The following is a 24141-nucleotide window of genomic DNA, read 5'->3' as shown; positions in this document are numbered from 1 at the left end:
GCAGTCTCCGGAGTCCAGTGACCCCGTTCGTTATAGCGGTATTAACGACGTTTCGCTATCCAATCTAAACGTTTCGTGGAAGCTGTATTCGATGATCGAAGTCACGATTCGATATAAGAAATATTTTATAGCTACTGTACAACTTTTGGCAATATACGACGATAAAATCAGATCTCGTTCGTGCCCAGTGTGCCGAGTCTAGTGATCATCGTCGTTACCAGACCGACACAACGATGATAAAACTATCGGTTCGATACAGAAAATATTCTTTATCAAATGCAGCAATGGTTCCGATGGATAACAAACCGTTCGAATTCTTTGTGAACGCTTGACGAAATTATAGTCCGACAGTTCTATTGAATCGCGATTTGCGGTAAAACCGGTTTCCAAAAATATAAACGTAAACAATCCCTCAGGGGCTTGTTACGCCACAATGGGTCGTTCCACGTTGATTAGATAGCACTTGTCGCGACATGGAAATGGAAAAACACTCGCTACAGTGCTGCTATCGAGTGCGTGACGTTGCCGAACGGCAAACGAAATCTTTGTTTCTCAAAATAAACACGATGTGTCATCCACGATGGGAACGCGCGGATATAATTGATATAAACTACTCGAATTGACCGAGCGAGCACGGTTCGTTTCGATTGTAATCGATTGGATCTCGTTAAATTAACTCTCAACGACAGAAGAAGCACCGATCTATCGATCGAACATCGTGCGGTGTATACCGATCACTCTGTTTGCTCTCGCGTTGTTATATTTACACTCTTCAAATCCTTCGGGCTTGAAATCTTATCGAACGTGTTATCGTGCACCGAATTCAACCGATCTGGAAAATTTTCGTCTCTCCCGTGAAACAGTTGCACGCGCGCGTGAGTTCCGTAGCTCTTTAGGCACTCGATCGTCTACCAAGTAGCGTGGAAAAATGACCGACGGGAAGTTCGAGTTTGCTATAGATCGCGGTGGCACGTTTACTGACGTGTACGCCAGATGTCCAGGCGGCAAAGTTCGAGTGATGAAATTGCTGTCGGTGGATCCCGCCAACTACGACGATGCTCCGCGCGAAGGGATTCGTAGAATTCTCGAGCAGGTATTTTTATTTAACCGTTTGTGTTTGTTTATGTTTATTCATTTGTTTCTATTTAATTTCAGGAAACAGGACGAAATATCGATGGACAGATAGACGCTTCGACGATCTCATGGATTCGAATGGGAACGACGGTTGCCACGAACGCGCTCCTGGAGAGAAAAGGCGCGAAAATGGCTCTGCTTATAAACGAAGGCTTCAGGGATCTTCTTTTCATAGGCAATCAAGCTCGGCCAAATATATTCGACTTGGTTGGTATTTAAACCAAGCAATGAAAAAAGCCGCTTTATGAAGCAACGTTTCTTTTTTCAGCAAGTAGTCACGCCAGAGGTCTTGTACAAGAAAGTGGTGGAAGTCGGGTGCAGAGCGATACCTGCTTCGCCCGATAAGTGTCGCTTGGACACCAAACAGTGGCGAAAGGTAAAGGGTTCCACGGGCGAGGATTTGTTCGTCACGCAGGAACTCGACGAGGAAAGATTGAAGAAGGACCTGGAGGAGCTAAGGCAATGCGGAATAGAGAGTTTGTCGGTGGTTCTAGCCCACAGTTACATGTCAGTCATCGCGGAAATCGATTCCCAAATTTTCCAAAGTGTGTCAACGCTATTGTTTACTCCATGTTCATTAAATTTAGGTTCGCTGAACAGGAAATCAGAGTCGGCGAATTGGCAAGGCTAGCCGGGTTTGCGCAGGTGTCCCTTTCTCACGAAGTCATGCCCATGACGAGAATCGTCCCTAGAGGCTTTACTGCGTGCGCTGACGCGTACCTGACGCCCCACATCAAGCAGTACCTACATGTATATACCATTTAGACAATAATTCTGTCGTGTCCGTAGAATAACGCGCCGCTGTGTTTCGAATCGGTAACTGTGTTTCAGGGCTTTTCCTCAGGATTCAAAGACGAATTGAAAAACGTGAACGTACTATTCATGCAAAGCGACGGTGGATTAACTCCAATGAATTCGTGAGTGCAAACTGAATAGAACAGCAACCAACAATGGCACGCATTGAAATCGCTGAGAATCACTAGTATTTCACGTTGCCCGTTCACCAACGTATACAGTCATCGACGTGTACCTTGTCATCGATAACCACCGATGAAATGGCGGCAATAGAGACACTGTGATTTCAATGGAATCGAAGAACAATCAGTTCAATGCGTCTTTTCGTATAGGTTTAACGGATCACGAGCTATCCTCTCCGGTCCAGCTGGCGGTGTTGTTGGTTACGCGATGACCACTTATGGCAAGGAAACCAATCTACCCGTGATTGGATTCGACATGGGTGGAACCTCGACCGACGTCAGCCGCTATGGGGGCAGCTACGAGCACGTGTACGAAAGCACTACAGCAGGCGTCACGATTCAAGCTGCGCAGGTACTCCAACTCTTCAACAAACAATTTCATAGAAAATTCAATCAGAAATATCTCCCGTCGACCAAATAAATTCAGTGTTGATCAAAACGGGGGCCGATGGTTCGATGTTCTCAAACGTAACGAAACTGGGTTGAAGTTGGACGTGAACACAGTTGCGGCAGGAGGTGGATCCATGCTTTTCTTCAGGTCGGGTCTCTTCGAGGTAGGACCTGAGAGCGCAGGAGCCCATCCGGGACCCGCGTGCTACAAGAAAAACGGTCCTCTAGCAGTCACCGATGCGAACCTTGCTCTGGGAAGGCTGCTGCCTGAATACTTTCCAAAAATTTTTGGCCCCAATGAAAACGAGCCCTTGGACAAATCGCGTACGATGGAGTCATTCCAGAAGCTTACAGATCAAGTATGTACATGGCGATCGATTGTCTTTTAATTAAGCTGTCGGAAGCGAGTCTTAATGTTATCGAAACTCTGGTTTATAGATAAACGAATTTCTAGCGAATGAGGATCACAAGTCGAAAGGCAAGATGACGATCGAGGAAGTGGCGATGGGATTCGTCAGAGTTGCCAACGAAACAATGTGTCGACCAATACGTGCTTTGACGCAGGTATCATTTCTACTTAATTTCTGCGTGTTCTCGTACAAAATTAGTTCTCTGAAATAATACTCTATCATTGTATCGCAACAGGCAAAAGGCTACGACACGTCTCGCCACGTGTTGGCGTGTTTTGGAGGCGCGGGAGGGCAACACGCGTGTGCTATTGCACGCTCGCTGGGCATGGGAACTGTTTTCGTTCACAAATACGCGGGAATCTTGTCGGCCTATGGAATGGCGTTGGCAGACGTCGTAGAAGAAGCTCAGGAACCCAGTGCGGAAGTGTACGAGAAAGGTACGTTTCCTTGAAGAGATCAAAAAAGACACTAATCTCGAATATTTTAAAACGATCGAACTGTCTAGAATCATTCGCACGCTTGGATGAACGTCTGAACATCCTCGAGAAGAAGGTCCGAGGGAAGCTGTCCGCGCAAGGATTCACGGACGCTCGCATAATCACGGAACCATTTTTACATCTACGTTATCAAGGGACAGACTGTGCCCTGATGTGCACTCCGAGCCAAAGGAGCGCCGATGGCACGCGACACGGCGATTTTCTTACTCCGTTCCTGGAAAGGTATCAGATGGAATTCGGTTTCACTATGCCGAATCGAAAGATTCTGGTGAACGACTTGAGGGTGCGAGGAGTGGGCAAAACCGACGTGGAGGAAGACTCGGTTCTATCATCGTCTAACGAGCCTCCGAAGATGGAGAAGGCAAGCGAACAGGAAAAAATTATTACCAATGATGAACTTTTTCCTATTTTTTGAAGCTTGAAAAAGGCTGCAAATATTTATTCCCCGTCATCTTGATTCATTTCAGACCACTATGGTGTACTTCGAAAATGGTTATTTAGAAACCAAAGTGTATAAATTGGAACGTCTGTCGGCTGGACACGCGATACACGGACCAGCTATTATAATGGACAGCCTGAGCACCCTCCTGATTGAGCCCGACTGCACAGCATCGATCACTTCTCGCGGCGACGTGAAAATTACGATCGGTCAAGGTCTGAAGACAGAGGTTACGACCGAGTTGGACGCCATTCAACTCAGCATTTTCTCCCATCGTTTCATGAGTATCGCCGAACAAATGGGCAGGTAGATTAGCGATAAGATGCATTTACGAGAACCTTGCGAATCAGAGAGTATCATAAATTGGGAACCCTCCTTATCGAAGGATCCTTCAGAGAACCTCCATCTCCACGAACATAAAGGAACGTTTGGACTTCTCCTGCGCGGTTTTCGGTCCTGACGGAGGGCTGGTCTCCAACGCGCCCCATATACCCGTACATCTGGGTGCTATGCAGGAGACCGTGCAATATCAAATGAAAGTCTTCAAGGGTGAATTCACGCGGGGCGACGTGATCCTCGCGAATCATCCTTCGGCTGGCGGCTCGCATCTTCCGGATCTCACTGTCATAACTCCTGTATTCTACAAGTACTTATTTCTCCTTCTTTAATAACTGATAGTAAATTTCGTTAAGAGTAAAAGTAAGGGTAACAGAGATTTACTAACGATTACGGTAAAAAAATCTTATAATTAAATCTTTTAAGCTTTCATTTATTTCGGCAGGATGAAGAGTTATGACATTTCGACGTACACGAAGTGCCATTCCTCTTGCATTTACACTTCAGACCCTCGCATTTCATAGTGCACGAACACTTAAAAAGAGAGCGAGCAGGCGCAACTGTTCTTGTACTAACAGTCTTGTTTAAGGGTTGTTTTAATCTACAGAACCTGTCTTGTACTTCTGCAACCGTGTCCAAGACGGACTGGGCATCGCCACTTCCAGGATCGTTTTCAGGGATTCTGTCTGTTCTTTCGGTTTGAATGAAAAAAGAATCGAACGGTTCTTCTTTTATCGACTCGAGTTCTTTCATCGACACATCCGAATCGGTTGTCATCGAGCCTTCCTGATGCGAACCGATACGAGTACTCGGAACTGTTGTACTTTGAAGATAGTCATCGTTTTCGAACGCGTGAATATCTTCTGTCGTATTTTCTAGATCTTCCTCGGACTTTATAAGCTGGAAGGTTTTATGTGAGATGTTAGAACGAGGTAGCTCTTGGTTAGGTAAGCGTCCAAACATAGCTTCGTAAGGAGTCCGCTTGATATCAACGCGGAACGAACTATTCTTCGTCATCTGAACGAACTTTAAACCTTGACTCCAGTTGGGCGTATTATTTGCCTGCATCCAAGTAACGAGCATGTTTTCTACGTCCTGAATCTCTCCTTCTCTCTCTTTATCGTGGATTATTTTCAAGTTGGGCCAGAAGTTTTTCAAACTATCCATAATTTTGTCGACGTACTCTTTACCGGTGTCGGATTGCAAAACAGACGGTGGGCCAAAAAGTGCGAAGATCTCGATGATATTTTCGCATACCTCGTCTGCTGTTTTCGATTCGAGCGGTTTAAGTATAACGAATTTCGTCGACCAGTCTTGATAATGTAGTATAAATTTGTAGTCACCGTCTGGATGCGACCGAAAGTCGATTAAGTCTACTTGACATCTAGAATTGAATTCCTCTAACGACATCGGTTTGACGAACGCATTCTTATGTTTACATTTTTGCTTCTGCTGGCACGGCTCGCAAAGATTGAGGAAGGTTTGAACGTCCCTGTAAGTTACATTCTGGTATCTACTTCTCAGTTGCTTCATCATTCGGTCTCTCCCGCCATGACCAGTTGTAGTATGGGCATCGTTTAGAACGTCGAAGAGCTCCTCGTCGTACACGAAATATTTGATAGTACCGGGTTCTTTGATAGGTGATATTAACCTGTCAATTCCATTCACTTCCAGCACATCGTAGCGTTTCAAAAACTTGTACTCGTTACCTTCTTTTCTACTCTTTCCTTTCACGCTTTTCACTTTATCAATTAACCGTAGGTATTTGCCTCTGTCCATGGACACGGCATTGAATCGAGAGTGCTCGCGATCCTTCCTGAGTTTGTCGTAAAACAGATTAAACTGACGCATTTTTCGAATGAATCGTCAAGACAGTCCTTTGAAAAATCTTTAATAATACAATTGCAATTGTTACTTTAACTGTAACGGATAAACCGCGGCTGCGCGTCGGTGTTCATATTCTAGAACGTTCGCTAACGATGAGAAGCGGAGGTACCGTTTCACCAGTGAATGTGAGCAAATAATACCGTGTAATGCACATACACTGATTACTTTAGTGGAGGTGTACATTCACTAGGAAAGGTTTCCGTTCACTGACCACCCGCTTCCATTCTAGCATGTTCAGGGTGGGGAAATTAAATGGGAACACCTGAATATCTCTGTTATCTATGGCCGCATGAAAGCACTACTTAGGCTAAAATCTCACTATAAGCAATATGCAGAAGACGAGTTTTCTGAAAATAATTTTTTATATAATAATAATTCAGCTCGCTGTTTCTTTCTCGGTTAAAATTATTATGCATACAAATTTTAAATACACATTTTTGCAGAGACGTGGAGAAACCAGTTTTTTTCGTGGCCAGCAGAGGCCATCATGCGGATATAGGAGGCATAACGCCTGGTTCTATGCCACCACATTCAACAATGTTGCTTCAGGTGAGGAAACATTGAACGTGTCCTCGACTTCATAAAATTTAAACCAGTCTTCATAAACAGATCATACTTTCTTACAGGAAGGAGCGACTTTCAAGAGTTTTCTATTGGTACACAAGGGCGTATTACGCGAAAAAGAACTGACGGAAGAACTAATGGCTCCAGGATTGATTCCGGGAAGCTCCGGGACCAGGAATTTGTCTGACAATCTCAGCGATTTGAAAGCTCAGATTGCAGCTAATCACAAAGTAATTATACGGTACCAACGTCCTCTCTAACAGCAACGAATTTTCGTTTTCCTACAAATTTTTCAATTTTGTATACAGGGTTCGCTGTTGGTGAACGAATTGATCGATATATACAGTCTCGAAGTCGTCCAAGCGTACATGGGTCACATTCAACGCAATGCAGAAGTCGCGGTGAGGGACATGCTGAAATCAGTCGGGAGGAAGCTTCTTGCAGAAACCGGAAGTACCAGAGCAACCGCAGTGGACTATCTGGATGATGGAAGCCCGATTAAATTTGCTTTAAGCATCGACATCGAGAAAGGCGAGGCGCTCTGTGACTTCACGTAAGAAATCCTTTAATTGTTTCGCGCAGGTAATTAGCTAGAAAAAGACTGCAATTTTAACGAAGTATTGATACCGAAGTGGTACCGGATACGAAGTGTGGGGCAACTGTAACGCACCTCGCGCCATCACTCTTTCAGCGTTGATTTACTGTCTGAGGTCAATCGTTGGCCGAGACGTTCCTCTGAACCAGGTAGATCAGAAATTTTCTAGAAAATCCAGGTTCGTGTACGACTGTTGTTTAACTTTCTGCGTAATTTTTGCCTACCGTTAGGGTTGTTTGAAGCCCGTCGAGATAGTTATACCCAAGGGATCTCTCCTGGATCCGTCGGAAGACGCCGCGGTGGTCGGTGGCAACGTCCTCACTTCTCAACGTGTCGTTGACGTTGTTTTGCAAGCTTTCGGAGCCTGTGCTGCGTCCCAGGGTTGCATGAACAACGTGACACTGGGCACCGAAGAATGGGGATACTACGAAACTGTCGCTGGCGGCAGTGGAGCTGTGAGATGTCTCCTTGATATGCGCTAATTTTGTTTTCTGTATCCAATTTCATAATCGTACTAAAAAAATTATTGCCCACGGAATTAAAAAGGGTCCAACGTGGGACGGCAGAGGAGGAGTACATACGCACATGACCAACACGAGGATCACCGATCCAGAGATACTGGAACTTCGATATCCGGTTATTCTCGATAAATTTTCCCTTCGTCCAGGAAGTGGTGGGGCTGGTGCTCACCGTGGTGGCGATGGTGTCATCCGTGAAACAACTTTCAGGTAATTAAACGACTATTATGAAACTGCGTAGAACGACTCGTAATTGCACATCGATACTATTAGACGGAGAGCTGGCTACGAAAACCCAGGAATGATAAGGTGGAGCGAAAATTTGTATCTAAAAACACTCCTTACTAGATAACAAAGAGCATAGCGTTTCAGTCCGAAGGCGAACCTAGACTTCAATAGCTTTACGCGATTTCTACAGTTAAAAACTATAACTACGCAAAATTTCAGGGTTGCACTCAAAGATTTTATTTTGATTAAAAATTAACACGTTTGACCGCCCGCCCACGCTTCCAGCTCCGGGAGCGCCTTCCGGCTGCAACGCTATGGTCTTTGTTATCTAGTAAAGAGTGTTTTTACTATAAGACTATATGTCTTTATTGTAGGGCTCCCATGACGCTGTCTGTGTTAACGGAAAGAAGGGTGCACAGTCCACCAGGTTTAGCGGGAGGATCGGCTGGACAATGTGGACGAAACACTTTGAGAAGAGCTGACGGTCGGAAAATCAATTTGGGTCCGAAAACTGCTGTACCAGTGTATCCAGGGGTAAGGACCACGCCAGGATAACTTCGTCCTTTCACCGTTTTGCTGGAAATGCCAGGCCAAACGGCAACTGACCGATAGTCGATAATTTGAAATTATTTAAAGGAAAGAGCTAAGGGTGAACAAGTCCGCTTACAAATTTAACAAATTATATCTGTCTGTCCATAGGATACATTTATCCTAGAGACTCCTGGCGGTGGTGGCTACGGCCCGCCAGGTGTAAAGGTTCCGTTAGCGCAAAGAAATCCCCAAGGATTCATCGAACGTGGAAGCGTCTTTGAATACCGAAAAGCGCAAGAGTCTGTCTAATTGTCGACAATCACTCAACGATGCTACTTACCAAGAGGAGTATAAAGCACAATGTTTCTATAGTTTTGTTGAACAAGAATAATAAATGTCTCTTTTAACTCTACGAAAGGTTCTTCCCATTCCCTTCCTTTCAAAATTCTTCTCAGAATAACCAAATAACTTAAACGTAATATCAAACGAGAATATCGAACGGTTTCAATTGGTCTTCCATTTATTTTGAAATGTCTTGATGCATAGGAAGCGACGGGTGAATCGAATTTACCGAAACTAACATCGATTTGCCAGCACGCTTCATTGGGCACACGATGGCTCCTGTCCCATTTCCGGTCGCTGTAATTGCTGGCCGAAATATCGCGACGCTGTGAACACATACAGCTTGAAACTTCCGATTACATTTCCATTTGCCCAGCGGCACGAAACGCTTCTCTTAGATGCTTTTATTGTTCGCGAAATGCAGGTGCTTTCACATAAACCAGGGGCGGGATGGTTCGCTTCCTAAATTCCTCGCAAGTGCAATTAGTGCTACAGAGAGTAGCAAAAACATTCGAATCTCCTCAAATACTGGATTCAGACCGCTGATATTTTCGCAAGATAAATAGAATCCTTGTTGGTGAAAACGTACATTCGTCGAACATCGATATAAAAAAATGTCAGGTAAATAAATAGAGAGGTTCGAAAAAGCACAAAATGAGATTTATGAAACATTTTATGAAATTTGAATCGGTAAGCCGGTTTGTATATTCAAATAGAAATTTAATATATACCGTTTGCTGATGTTTAATTTATAAACGGTAAAGATACATAATTAATAACAGGAACGTGACGGCGCGATTTCTGGTATAAACCGTATTTGATACGCGAGATTTATAGAAAATTATTCGATACCCTTTCTTCGTAACCATTAAATGCAAATGCTAGGGGAATTGTTATCGATGGGAGCCGACGCAATATTGCGCGAAAAAACGAACGAGTCGTGCTCCCATTCTTGTGGATTTCCGCACAGCAGAGGACTCCTTTGTGCTCCGCTCTTTTCACGACGAAAGACGCCCAGGGTAAAGGAACTCCAGCCGGCGGGGCATGAAAATGCAACACGGCACGCGACGTGTTACGGTTCGTTCACAATTAGCTTGTCTGAATGAACGACTGATCCTGGCGGTTGTACGTGATGGCCAGCAAAGGACCAGGGGCCCCGCTAGTAACGTTGCTTTCGCCGTGGACGAGCGCAAGCTTCCCTTGCCTTCGCAAAAAAGTGCCAATTACGACCCACAAGGGGCTCTGATTGAAAAGATCGGAAGAGTCTGACGCGAGGCGGAGGTATCTGTTTTCACGGTTATGATCGGACAAAATTCTCATTTAGATAAGACGTTCGTATTTCGAAAGATAGATTCGGTTGATTTTCACCGCAAAAAGTTCGATTATTTCAAAGTTACTCGAACTCTTACAGGTGTACGTCACCGTGATTTAAAAATTATAAGAATCACTGCGCTCAGCGTGTTTCAAACTGCAGCCGTTTCAGTTCATCGCGGGAAGGCCCAAGGATCGAGGACACGTACGTCGCGTTATGATCGGGAAACGATAAAGTTTCGGCGAAAATTTTACGAATGCCCCGGCTCCCGCGAAAGAGGTAGCAGAAAAGTTGCGTGAAAAACGACGATAGTTCGAGGAAGTTTCGCCTTCGTTTCTGCAAACTTATATCCTTCCCGTCGATACGGACGCGTGCCTCGCTCGACAGTAAAACCGATGCTCGTTTTTCCAGAAATCCTGCTGTCGTTGTAAGAAAATTTCGTACGGAACGACGAGAAAATATTTTCAAACTAGCGAATTCTAGCATCAACTGCTGAGAGTTCTGAACGGTGACGGGGCTCGAGGCTGGATAGAACGTCAGAGTTGAATCGTTTCGAACATGATTCGACGAGTCTCGATCGGATGTGAAATTCTAATAGGCATTTCCTCTCGAAGCGTCCTCGAGATGTCACTTAATTTAACGGACAGGACCACCTGTGTTTAACTAGTCCGTCGACGATTGTCAATTCCCTAAAATTCCATGTATCCATCAACTTCCTCAAACGATCTCGTACGCGTTCTGTGATCGTGATCAGGACACTGCCAGACTGTGCAAACACCAATTAGCCGACGATCGTGCCGCAGGTAGTAGCTAATTGCAACTTTCAACGATATTTTATCGTTGGAACGATAAATCTTCTCGAACACATGTCACGAGGTGTGGCTATATAACAACGATTTCGTACATCGGTGCATTCGATTCGTATCGATCGAGAGTACCAATCTAAGATTAACATGGAGTTCGCGATATCCCGAGTGCTTCTTCTAGTTACGTGTTATTCCATCTGCTCGTTCCCAACGATCTACTGCGACGAACAGACGTTCCTTGATGGCGCCAACGGAAATTCCTTGGACTTGGAATCGAGTCAGGAGAACTCGTTTCCCCATAGGCGTGTAATTACGCCTAAGGACGAAACTATCAGCTATTCCTTTGACAAACTTCTGCGACTTCTTCGGGCGAAGTTCCACCAGGTAAGACGTCTTTCTTGCGACAAAGAGCGTTAATTATTTCTGCATGCTGTTTTCCATTCGTATCTTCTTTGCGTAAGGAAATAGAGATATATTCGAAGGATCATTTTACATTCTAAATTTATTGGAAACATACGACTGGTTCAGTTTGTCTTCTGGTTTAATAAATCTCAACTCGCGATTGTATAAAGATGAAGGAAAATGCATACCACGAGTTTCCGGTTAACAACTGGAGAAACGAGTAGATATTTGAACGTCCGAACTATTTCAGAAACCCATTGTACCGTGGAACGAGCAAATATCCGGACGTGGCGAGACGCTCGACGCCTCGAACGAAGATTTAGGCGATGTACGACCACTGGTCCACCGCCCTGATTCAGACATTACCGGTTCGATGGAGAACGGTACCGAAGACAGCCCTTTGGGCTCTCACGTATTAAATCGGCGATCGGTGACCGCGTTAGAAACGAAAGAAGACGAGGCTCGACACAATGCACGTGCTTCTGATTCCGTTGAACCGTCCAATCCGAACGACAAACCTAGCCCCGATCCACGAACCGATTCTTCGTTCGTGACTTCTCCAGTGGATCGTTACGAGGATCAACACTCGGCGATCAATTCACGCGAGCAAGAGGCCAACACTGAGGTTAACTCATTGAAACCTTGCCACGGTTTATCAGGGGAAAGAAACGCGAAAGATCGATCTGACAGCTATAGATCACAATCCGACGAACAGCTTCCGGTACGTATTACGTAGGCGATACTAAGATCACGATATTTAAAATATGAACTGAGTGGCTTCTCACAGATGCTGGACCTGATACGAAACCGACGTTTCGAGAATCTCGGATTTGGCTTACCTGGGCAACCCGTCAGGAAGCTAGTTGACTTCGTGATGAACAGACTGGCATTGAAGCCTACGAGTTCTAATGTGAATCAGCAGACAGACTCTAGATCTCCGAGAAATTTACTCGAGCATGCTAGGAGCTTGCTACGCGACGTCAAGGGAAACATAGAGTCTGGAGTATCTGGTATGCACAAGGCAGTCGGGCTGGGCAATTTGTCTGAAAATTCTAACACGGGAAGATCGTGATCTCCTCTTAAGTTTAGATAAAATTAATGGCACGTTACAAATGTATTACGTTATTTTAATTCATAGGTAATTCGGTATAAATGAAGAACGCTATATGTATATTTAGCTTGTAACAGTTTTGTTTCATCTTACCTAATGTTTTACTGAAATAAAATACGCGAACGGTGGAGTTGGATGTTTCATCGACGTTTGTGTTGTCTTAATCTCGTTCGGATAAGTAAACTGTCGGGGGGATCGACGAACTGGACATGTATAAAAAGAGGCGAAGAACCGAGGAAAACTGTCGAGCTTAAGCTATCACGAGAACAGAGACGGTTTTGAAATAAAACCAAGGAAACTCGAGGGATACTTTCGTCGGGAATGAATCGCGAAGGATCGAATTGTGTGCGAAAAAAAAAAGAGATTTTATCGATTCATACAAGAAGCGTCGCGCGCTCAGTCAGATTTCTCGGGAAACTAGTTGGCGAAAAATTAGTTAGCGAAATATCAGTGGCAATAAAACGGATGGATCGATAAGTAAGTCGCATGGTCGCTAATCTGACCATCATTAAAGGATATTACGATTGATGACGAACACAGAGTAATGAATCGTGCACAACTGAATACATAAACGATAGTTAGGCCTCCGAGCAACGATCAGAGTAGTAGTGGTTAATTCATAGTCTACTCCTGTATTCCTTAATAGCGATTCGATGAACAATGTATAATTAACGAGCAAATCCGTTACCCATTACTATCGTCCTGTTTCCATAAATATATGTCCGAAACTTCGGCTTATTAAAATTAATTGGTTGGAATTTTTAAAAGATTCGATTAAACGTAATTGATTAATATCTCAAATATTGGATTTCATGTAATTGGCACGATTAGCGATTCGTGAACGTTCCCGTCGCAAAGTCTGCTACCTCGTTCTTCCCTCGTACTGAGCGATTTCTCGAATTCCTGTAACATTTTTCTCTCGCTGCAATCAGACAAGAAATACGACAAGAAAAACGACAGCATTTCGACGAAACAACGGAGAAATAGCACCGATAATGCTCTCTGATCGATCGAAAATTCTGGGAGGGAACACGATATTTGTTTCGTTTCCTTCAACGCGAATTATTTCTCACGGATTATCCGCTTTTTGCGCTTTATTCGTCCGCAGCCGTGGCCGTAACTCCGTCGAATGGAGCTCGAAGAGTCGGGTCCCTCGATCACAGTGTCTACTCGAAGGAGCATCGTGCGGTGCACCCGAATTACTTCGCTCGTCGACCGAGGAAAAATCAAGACGCGAAAGATACTGCAGCTCGTAAAAGCCGAAGCACCGATCTCTTTCCCTTTCGAGTCGATTCTCGACGAAAAACGGAAATCGTTTAATTTCACGTAGCACGATCCAGCGTGCAATGTCGGGTTTTCCCGTTCTATGCATTTCGAAATTCTAGATCATTGACTGACAACCGGAACAAAATTAAAGTGAGCAAGTTCACCCGATTAAAAACCGGCAAACTTCGAATACACATCATAATTTCACTTCAATTTCAATTTCAACAAAATCCTCGACACCGTCTGCAAAAAGTGATCGATTTGGCGTGGAATGACCTATGCATGTTACGGCTGACGTGTATGAATTACGTGGGGGAACATGCGATAGATGTTTGGCGAATGGAAACAAGCTACCAGCCTTGTCGTAGAACATTCAAGGTACCGGAGAACCAACAATTTTAAGTTTAAAACAATTCATTTAATTTTTCCTCTCGCGCATCATTTTACCTAGGGAAGTGAAATTGCCAAAGAGACTAGGTAAAGAACGGTGTTTTGGGGTGAATTAATTAGAGTTCAGGGGAAAGGTTACATTTTCTATGCGAAATGGGTGAAACACGCGTGTACGCGTGATGTTCATGGACGGACCGGAATAGAAACGGAAACTTGCGTAGCACGGCGAACGACGAAGGGGTGGTCACCCTCTGCCGGTGGCACGTTACCAACGGAACCACTGACATAAATCGTATTCCTCCCTACATCACCGACCACGTGTAACGCATCTCTGTAAATGTATGCAGAGTCGATCTACCAAAGAGAATACTGGAACCGTAGGGGAAGTGCGCTTAAAAACCTTTTACATACAATTACCTACAAGGCTGGGGCGAAGAAAGTAAGTATACTCAAATATCGAGAACGATAGATAAAAATGTTGAGACAATTCCTTTTACCCCTTCGCCACATAGACGTCTTAACGAGGATCAATCGAAGCGATGGAGGCGAAATTAAATGCCAGCGAACCAGCCATCGGATGATGATGGGAAACGATACGAAGCAAACATTGAAGTTTCGGTTTCTAACGTGGATTATCGTGCCTGGCTCCGCTCTATAAGCTCAAGATTGCTATCCTACCTCGTTGCCTACTAGAAAAGACAAGTTCATTTCAGGCACAAACTGTCATAGTTTCTCGCACGGTCTTCGTCGTGCCTTAAAAGAAATGGGAAGAGTTTACAGAGTAATAGACGTATCTCCGAACTAACAAGACACCGGATGCTGAATTTTAAACAGAGTTAGCTTGTTCGGGAGGCGATCGCGCGAAAAGTTTACGAAAGTTGATCGACGAATAATTTTTCTGCTCGGCGACGAGCAACCTACTCGAGTCCAATGACGTCGCTAGATGGCTGCTGCACGGTGTGGCACCATTGGAAGCGAAGGTACTGAAATTACTATAAATGACTATAAAATTTGTTATTTTATTATTTTGGTAAGTCGAAACAGTAGGAAAAACAAAGAATTGTCCTAAAAATAGTCCCCTAAAAATATGAAATGTCAAAGAAAAATCGGAGTCTTCGAGGTTACTTCGTGGGTGACACTGTCTCTAGTGACGCCATTGCTGGAGCCATTCCGGTGTTTGCTCAATATTAGAATGGCCCTAGAGTAATGACGTAAGGGAAGAACGAGCGAAGCCACTGCACAAGAAGGAGGAGCGCAGACGTGTTTGCTGGTCCTGCGGAGCATTGTCTCGTAATGGTATGCGAAACTCTTTAGAAGTTCTTTCCGAATTGGGGTCGCGCGCCGGAGGAGTCGTTTCACGCTCTAAAGTCAACCGGTTTGCGAAATCTTTCCCTCGATTACGGAAATCTCCTACGCGGAATCACGATGGAATCGATCCATGAAAATCGTTCATCGTTGAAAGTTAGAAAAGTTTGATCAGGAACTCGTAATTATTGGTTCGAAAGTTCGATCACAGTCGATAGCTACATAAACTACCGTCTTTGATTGAACGAATGCATTTTTTAATAGTCTATAATGTCTATTCGAGCAATGTGTTCGTCTACTTCCAACGCTATGACATTTCACTTACGCGCTTTAACTTGAAGACGAAACAACTATATTATCCTTTATACATCTAGCGATTAAGACATCTGACGATCGATTTCCCAACGACACGTGTCAGCTTTCTCAAAGGTTACCTTCGACGTTTCAATTTGTCGCGATGTCGAGAGTATCCACGATACTACGAATACCCAAGCGTGCATCTAGCTGTGGACCGAGTGGAGATAGTCAACGGTCGAACTATGGTTACAAAATTAGGAAATTTTTGTTCAATTGGTCCGGTTATAACAGGTACGGACTCTACACACACGACGTGTTCGACCACGACGACCCGTTGGTGAAGGCGGCTCTTCGTCGACTCCCGAAGAACGTATTGGACGCAAGAAATTTTAGGTATCCCCAGAAATATGCTTGTCAATCCTTCGTTAATCCTCGGTAATTTTGTCGACGAATTTCTGGTATCGCGTCGCCGCGAGAATATTCGTTGACATGCATATTTTGCTCGTGACGGGTTCCTTCGAAACTATGTAACCCTCGGGCGGACGGGATTCTGGAATTTCCAGGATCATACGGGCGATGCAAACGGACTTTCTGCGAACGTGTCTGCCCAAGGAAAAATGGATCACGTACGAACAGGACCTGGAATACCGATATCTGAATCCATACATGCAAGAAATCGCGGCAGAGAGAATGGAGATTTACGAGTTCGGTTGCGTTAACTACAAGGAGAGTGACTGGCCTGCGGGTGAACTGAAATAAAGCGGAAACGGAGACTAGCATCCCCTCTATTCGCGTTGTGAAATATGCATGAGGGATACAACAAAAACGGGACACGCTGAAAGAAGTTTGAAGGATGACCTGTGCAAGGCGCGCGAGACTATATGCGCTTCAACAAAATTCATGCGAACGCGATACATCTGCAACGATCAATGCGAGAATGGACCTCTGGCTTGCATGAATAATAGTGCAGCAGCGATAAAGGTAATAAAAACGGCGATAGAACGCGTCGCCGTTGTTGTTTTTTTGCCGATCAAATGATAAACAGATAGCTGTTCCAGTGCAATCGTAACGTTTAGAGAAAAATAAAATTATATCGTACTCTTCTACGTTTGGATTAATTAAAAAATGAAATTACATACTTATCTTCGATACAAAATTTCCAGATGCGAGGTTATTTTTTCAACTCGTCGCGACGGCGTAAAACGTTAAGTAGACGTTCTTGAAATCCGTTGCATTCAGTCTCAGGTTGTAAAGTTCTTTTGATCGCCTCATCCTCGTCCATTTAAAGCTCGTCATTCTGTCTCCTCGCGGAAGGCACGTACGTACGAGAGGTGTGTCGCCACCTCTACCGCTATGCCAGTTCTTCACGATATCTTCGTTATCTCGTAGCCTTAATTATGGACCGCGCATTCGAGTGGCCGCCGCGGCAAGGATGTCACTCGAGATTTGGAAGTTGCTTCTTCGAGTGCATAGCGTTGCGGCCGGTGGCTTCAAGGAGCTCTTCAAACTCCACCCTGACCTAGACAGGATCCGCTCGGTTCGCTGGTGTTCAAACGTAGCTGGCAAACCGCGAACGCTGCCTCAATTGCACGTTTGTCTTTATGGGCTGGTATATCGTCGTGGCTCGAGTTCATTACGAGCAAAATATATACACGAGGTCTCGGTTAATTAACGGGTAATTATCGACGACGCGTTCTTCCACCATGCGATATTTTTCCTGTACAACGCGTGTTATTTCTGCGAGACTATTATATTCAATAAAACGAAAAAGTAAATTTGATAATATAACGAAAGGAATGTTCGAATCGAATCGAGAATATCTCAGAATAAAGCAAAAAGTTACGTTAGCGATCTGCTGTAAAAGAACAAACGTTCGAAGCAAAAAACTGCGTATAATATTCAGCGTCGCTCGGCTTGTTTTAATACACTCAGTCCCGCGTCGCGTGCATCGTTCGCTCCTCTTTTTTGTTCAAAGTTAATGGTTGTAACATACGAGCAGCGGCAGGTTTACCAGATAAAATCACTCGCGAACAGTTGACCGGAAAAATGGAGCTTTTTCAGCGAAGGGCTCTGTCTGATACTTGCCGAGCTGCGTGCGTGAAATATTTCAGCGGTGAAAGAACTTCCCGAAAACAAATAGAGTTCGTGAATAATGGCCACCCAATGCTCGTCACCTTAATCGCGGAGAATTTCAATTAGCGAAATCGTGTCCGAGCCGCGGCAAAAAAGTTCGCGAACAAGCGGGCTCGTCGGACCGGAATGGTTTCTCTCAGCGAAAAAGAGCATCAGGATCATAATGCCACCGTAAACTCGGCGTAAATGGGATTCCGGTAATTTCAGCCAGTGCTAAATAACGCGTTCGATATCCATATTCGCATAATTATAGTAGGCATGAACGCGCGCAGCCATGCGGTATTTGAATTTGGTAGAAAATAGCGATACATTTTTATACTCGATGTTTCATGCAGTGGCAACGAACGTGGCCCGTTTATTCGGGCGGATGCAGAGCGGAATAATGTTAATTCCGCTCTTCTCAAATACTTAACAAGTACCGTTTTCAACCAGCAGAACTTGGCCAAGCGGCGCGAACCGATAACTCGATAGTTTTAACGACCTCGAAGGCGAGCGTCGCGGATGCAGTTTCGATTCCATTTACCTCGTTTAATCCCCTACTTTTATCCAATTCATCGAGCAACGGAACGAGCTGGAAATTTTAGGGTCGGAGACATTATGATTTCGTGCGATATCTTTCCCGAGATTCTGCCGCGCAACTTATTCGGAGATCGGATTACAAAAATTCGTTAGAAATTGTAAACGACAGCAATTTCGAGAACTCGGCTCGCGTGCAAAAATTCCGATTCAGCGACCCCATCGAACCCCAGTGGCTCCCCTCTTTCTCGTTCCCTTTTTTTTTTAACGCCAGGATCTCTTAAAAGTTTGTAAATCACTGGTCGAGGTTGGAGTGTGTTGCTTCGAATGCCCAGCCAATTTAGGTAAGCGTTGTCAGACTCGATTATTCGATTCTCCGGCGAAGCGTTTGATGTTGTATGTCTGTAACGTCGAAGTTAACTTGCAAACGCAATACGGGCCTCTCAACTCGACGAGCACAATTACATCGGACGCCGTATTACCGAACGGCAAGTCGAACTTTGACTTTGGGGTAACGGTAACAGTTCATCGTTTTAGGCTCGTTTGCAAAGGTCGACAGGTCTCATCAAAGTTTCACCAAGAAACTCCGGTCTTCCCCTATGTAAACACTTGCGAAACTACGAGAAGGTATTCGCAGATTACGCGATCGATTAACGCGAAACGAGGCTTTGTCCGAGATTGGAACTAGTTGGATCTGCCTGTTATCGATGGATGGACTCTAACGGGATATATTCCGATTGATCGAACCTGACAGCACCTTCTCTTGCTAATAACGAACGTCTTGCTCGTTAATGAATTAGATTAAACGTTAACAATCCGAAGAAGATCTTAATACAAGCCAAAAATGTTTAAATAATTTCACCAAGGCTGCAAAAATGTAAGAAGTTTACTACAAATTAGCACCGAAGCGTCGGATAAAATTATTGGACAGTTCTTAATAGAAGTCGAAGTAATACCACCGCCTTCAGGCCTTTAGAAGGCATTTTATTGCATTCCGCGACCCGTCGTGTACCTTCCAGAGATCTTATTGCGTTTATTTTCTTTGAAAATTGATAGACAGATATCTTGCTTGGAGCGAACTACATCTTTCAATAAACAGGAAAAAGTAGAAAAAAGATTTGATTAGCCCCTTGTTTCGAACGAAGAAACGGAGCGGCGTATCGTTTTTGCGACGGAGTAGACAACGAACGTGAAAACGAGGCGGGCAACTGAATAAGCAACTTAATTTATAATCCTTAGTTTATCAAGTGATAAAACGTGAATTTCAGGAACGTGTATTTCGGAAACTTTTGTTCGAAAATTGGAATAGTTATATAGTTCCAACCATGAACGTATTTTCAACATGTTAAAACCACGTCAAGAAAAGTCGTTCCGAAGAAAACGGCTTTAAAGTTTTAAGTTGTATTCTGTGACCTGCATAGCGTCCACTGTAACTTATTCGAATCTCCGAATATCGGTATAAAATTTTAACGATGTTATTTTATGATCCAAAGGTCCTAGTAAAACGCAGTCGACGAAGAAGTCGATTTTTCAAGCGGTCGAATTAAAATCCCGCCACGAGACGAAATGGCTAACAGTCGTCGGCCGTTTTGGTTTCTCGACAGCTAATAGAACATTGCTGGCGTATAAATCCCTTTATTATATTCCTCGCGGCGGATCATTATACAGCAGACGGTTTATTAAGACGCAGAACTTTACTCGTATTCTCTCTCTCTCTTCCCCCCCCCTCTCCCCAGCGTTAATTTGCATACATTACAAGTCGTTTCTTATTCCTGTAAACTCATTCGAACTTATAGTGCGTTAATCAGGAAGGAATTATAGGACGGACACCGGTTGAAATTACCTTGGCAAGCGAGCACGCGCGAAGAAGATTCTCAGGAACAATTAAACAACGGGGAAGATTACTTTTTAATCATGCTTCATCCCTATTGAGAGTTCTTACTTATCTTTACCCTCTTCGGGGGCGCAATTAGAGGGCAATTTTTCCGCGCGACTTCCACAAGAGCAGTCTAATTGTCGCGTCCTTGCTTTCCTTTCAATCTGCGATCAGTCGTTTCACAATCTAAGTTGCGTTCAATGTACCGAGTTATTCGAGGAAGGAAATTATAAAAGAATTCTGTTACAAGTATCGAAAACATAAATCTTAGTTTCCTAACTATCGTTCCACTGTCCATTGTCACTTTTCCCGAAAAATGTCCTCTACATTTGTCGTTAGAGCGGAATTAAAACTTGGCCCAGCAATTAGAATCACTCTGTAGAGATCACGAAACGAGCACGCAACGTATCGTCGACACGGCCCAGCCGTTTTCGGATCGTGACAGACGAAAAAGACCGCGGTAATCAATTTCCGTGTCCGCCGCAGAGGGATTCTCGCTACTGAAAAATCGTATTTATTTTCGCTACCGAAAATGAAAGGAAAACATCGGTCGCTTCTTTGTACCTTCGATGCGCGTTTCGTCGGAGCGTGTTTTTTCAACATTACATTTTTAATACGACACGGTCTTCCATCGTGTATAAATTTTCGCGACGATCAAACGCGTTCGCGGACTTTTCCACTTTGCCGGGGAAATAGTTTTCCCTGGAAAATTCATACGCCGCCGTGGAAAGATCTCACGTTCTTGGCTGGCTGATATCGCCGTGGGACGAAGGTTTGTTTAATTTGAATAAATAGATTTGGAAGAATAGAACTCGGCCCGGCTCGTATGAGCAGCTGGAACGGGTCAGTTGAATCAAAACCACTTTGGAACAACGGGGCCAAACGAAATTAATTCGCGTGTCGCGAGCGCGAATTAATAATGATAGCGAGCACCGGTTTGCGTGAAATCGAATGGATTGAAGATAGGTTTGAAAATTGATCGCGTTGCGTCACGTCTGACGGCGATGCTGCGATCGCGAAGTTGTTGCGTTCCAAACCCTGGTGGGATTTCGTCTCGGGTCTGTTATTAAAAATCGCTGGAACTTATCGAAGAAGTTGGCAAAGTTCGTTTCAGTAACATGGCGCGGCAATCAGGATGCGCGCGAGCAGAGTTGGGCACGTCTTGGTCTTATTAGTTCGTTAATTTAATTATCCGATGCGAGAACGCATTAAGCTCGTGCGAGCATGTGTGGGTTGATGTAATCGAATTGTAACACGCCTTTGCTATGCCTACGTGAATTTCTCGGCGAAGCAATCGATCGGCAAAATTGTTATCCGGTTAAAAATTGCTTACTTCACGCTTGAACGCTATATTTCGCTGATGCAACGAAGGCTTTATTATCAATTTTATTACATTCTGTTATTTTTAAAGCGTTGCACTCTTTCATTTCAACCCTCCAGCGGTAGGGAACGTCTTGCCGCAAAATAAATGAAAGAAGATACAAAGGAAAAGAAAATACAGGAATGTCATTAAAACTCACGGATGGTTATGTTGCGGCATAAAATTACACTTTTGCGAATTCAAGCGAATGACGGGAAGACTTTAATGAAACCTGACTCCAATAAGATGTCTCGGCCTCGTGTGCCCTCGCTCGCAATATGTGCAGTAATAAATTTTTGTGTTGATGATTTTTCTGCCAACCAGACCGTGGAAAGGGTAATTTCACCGAATAAAGTAAATCCGGTGACTGTTTCGCGATGCAGGAATCGCGTCGAATATATTCCCCTTGGCGCGTAAAATGTTCGTCGAATAAAAAAAAAAAAATGCACGCTGCACAGGAAGTAACAGATGGACGTCGTTATGCCGCAACGTGTAACATATTTTACAGACATTGCGGCCAGCTAAACGGAAAATTTCTGCAATTATCATTATGCATTTTGTTCAGATAACTGAGGTTTCGGGTGGCTTTCCTCCGGCAATAGCCACGACGATCAATTTGGATGTTCAGACGTAGCGAGCTAGTTCCTCTAATGTTACGATTAAGCGATCGAGAACTATAGTGCTGTACCTTTATGAAAAAGTTGCGTGAAATAACGATTTGAATAGGATCACTGCGTAACTATGTATTTCGCAGAGCTCCGTCGCATATGCATCGAGCTGTGGAAGCTGGTCAATATCTGTGCTATTTCCACGTAATTCCATGCTTAAAAACCATGGCAAGGCGCCTAAGTATCGTATGCGCGTTGTCTGAAAGGAATCCCTGATGCAGGTACTTTAGGCAATTGGTGTCATCGCGAAAATGTTGGATCGATGGTGTCTTGATCGCTTTTCTATTAATTATAGGTTCTTATCCGTGACACCTCTGTACTACTCCAATTTCTTGGCTTCGGAACGAAAGATAAATGGACGAATGAATCACTCCGAGAATAACTCTTTTACATATGCGGAAAATTGTCGTAGTTTCAAGGCCGCGAACCGCGATGGCAAGATGCCATCGGTCAGAGGTTATTTTCTTTACGGATTGCTGGCAACTTTCTCGACTGTACCCGATAATCGATTTGACATTAAGGAGTTTCTCTTATCACGCCGAGTCCAGAGACTTTCAGTATCCGAGCTACGCCAAACAGGGCCGGCATTCGGAAGGGCTCGGCAAAGGGTTCGGCTTTGTTCAACTCCTCTTTGAAAGCTGGTATGCAGTTGATAGTAACGCGTATTGTATGCGACAAGAGTACCCATAGAAACTCCATTTATTTTCATGTTATTTAATTCGGTATAACATAAACTTTCTTGGGAATAAGTCGGACAAGATGCGACATCATTTATCATGGATGCTTCCGAACTCCTTGCAGAGTCGACGATAAATCTGTGCCAAAAGATTTGCGTATACATTCGACGAATAACAACTGCCGATTTTCATTGTGTAACGTTACATTTAAGATATTTATCGATATTTCGATATCGTTTGCCGCGGTTCAACCCCGAATCGATTCGTTTGCCCGATTTAACGCACATCGAAGAGGTGTGTCGGTTTCATTTTAATGCCGAGGAAATTGAATCGGTTTCGCAGCCGGCTCCCTTAACGTCCCCGATGCTACACAAGACACTCTCGTTAGGGCCTTTAATTTCCGTGCTCGGCCGTATTTGCATTTAAATGGAACCGAACCTGCAAGGGTAGTGTTTTTAAATCGAAGAATCAACGTTCGCCTGCGGGCTAAACTCCCAGCCAACCCGTACTGCGTGATCCGTAAGCACTTATCACTAATACCAACAGAAAGCTAAAGCCGTACCAGTCTGCTATGCGGATGCCCGTTGTTCCGCAAACACTGTTCAACTCGTCTGTTTTCCGCCTCGTTTTCGAACTGCATGGTTTCGTTCTTTTTTTTTTTTTTTCTAATTATCATGCATCTTAGAGCTTCGTTCGCAGCTTTTCATTCCACGAGCCTGAATCGTACTTGCACTTTGTAAATCACACCGCTTATTAAAAAGACAGTCTGGTAATTTCAGATTGAAAATATATTATTTTTTGGCATGTTTAGGGATTTAAATCTTGAAAAAAATATCTTGGTAAGATTGTGCTAGAAGCTAAGAAATTGAAAAGTTGTAGGATACCGAAAGTAAACTCTTTTGTATCGTAAGTCCGACTTTTCGGATTATTAAAAGAATATTTAATCCGATAGGCCAGGGTTTTTCGATACAAACGAACAAAAATAGCACGTCGGTACAGCTGATAATTCCGGAGATAAAAATTCATTCGTACAGCCCATTTCCATTCCAATATCTCTGAACTTTTTAATCTCTTCGATCCTGATCATCGGGTAGAATCAAATATTCTTGACAAGTGCGATTTTAGTTTATCCGACATTTTAAATAAGGTAAAAAATCTGCTCTCTGTTAAATTT

General features: G+C 44.0%; 2 protein-coding genes across 2 annotated transcripts; both read left to right on the top strand.

Annotated features, from left to right (window-relative positions):
* The first annotated feature begins 44 nt into the window (after positions 1–44).
* Positions 45–8917, top strand: LOC128889322 (5-oxoprolinase). Its single transcript, XM_054146863.1, has 20 exons — positions 45–1093; positions 1156–1341; positions 1403–1641; positions 1722–1884; positions 1966–2051; positions 2262–2463; positions 2600–2860; positions 2940–3065; positions 3147–3348; positions 3417–3769; positions 3876–4153; positions 4233–4493; positions 6514–6619; positions 6697–6864; positions 6943–7187; positions 7267–7378; positions 7460–7684; positions 7776–7957; positions 8350–8509; positions 8675–8917. Exons 1-20 carry the CDS (start codon positions 929–931, stop codon positions 8813–8815), a joined length of 3861 nt encoding a protein of 1286 aa, XP_054002838.1. The 5' UTR covers positions 45–928; the 3' UTR covers positions 8816–8917.
* A 2189-nt stretch (positions 8918–11106) lies between these two features.
* Positions 11107–12720, top strand: LOC128889339 (uncharacterized). Its single transcript, XM_054146887.1, has 3 exons — positions 11107–11350; positions 11619–12089; positions 12156–12720. The coding sequence occupies exons 1-3, from the start codon at positions 11114–11116 to the stop codon at positions 12438–12440; spliced, it is 993 nt and encodes a 330-aa protein (XP_054002862.1). The 5' UTR covers positions 11107–11113; the 3' UTR covers positions 12441–12720.
* Positions 12721–24141: the final 11421 nt, after the last annotated feature.

Source organism: Hylaeus anthracinus, unplaced genomic scaffold (assembly GCF_026225885.1).
Source record: "Hylaeus anthracinus isolate JK02 unplaced genomic scaffold, UHH_iyHylAnth1.0_haploid 11997, whole genome shotgun sequence".
Taxonomy (NCBI): Eukaryota; Metazoa; Arthropoda; class Insecta; order Hymenoptera; family Colletidae; genus Hylaeus; species Hylaeus anthracinus.
The sequence above is the reverse complement of the archived record's forward strand: the minus strand, read 5'-3'. Positions and strand labels throughout refer to the sequence as shown.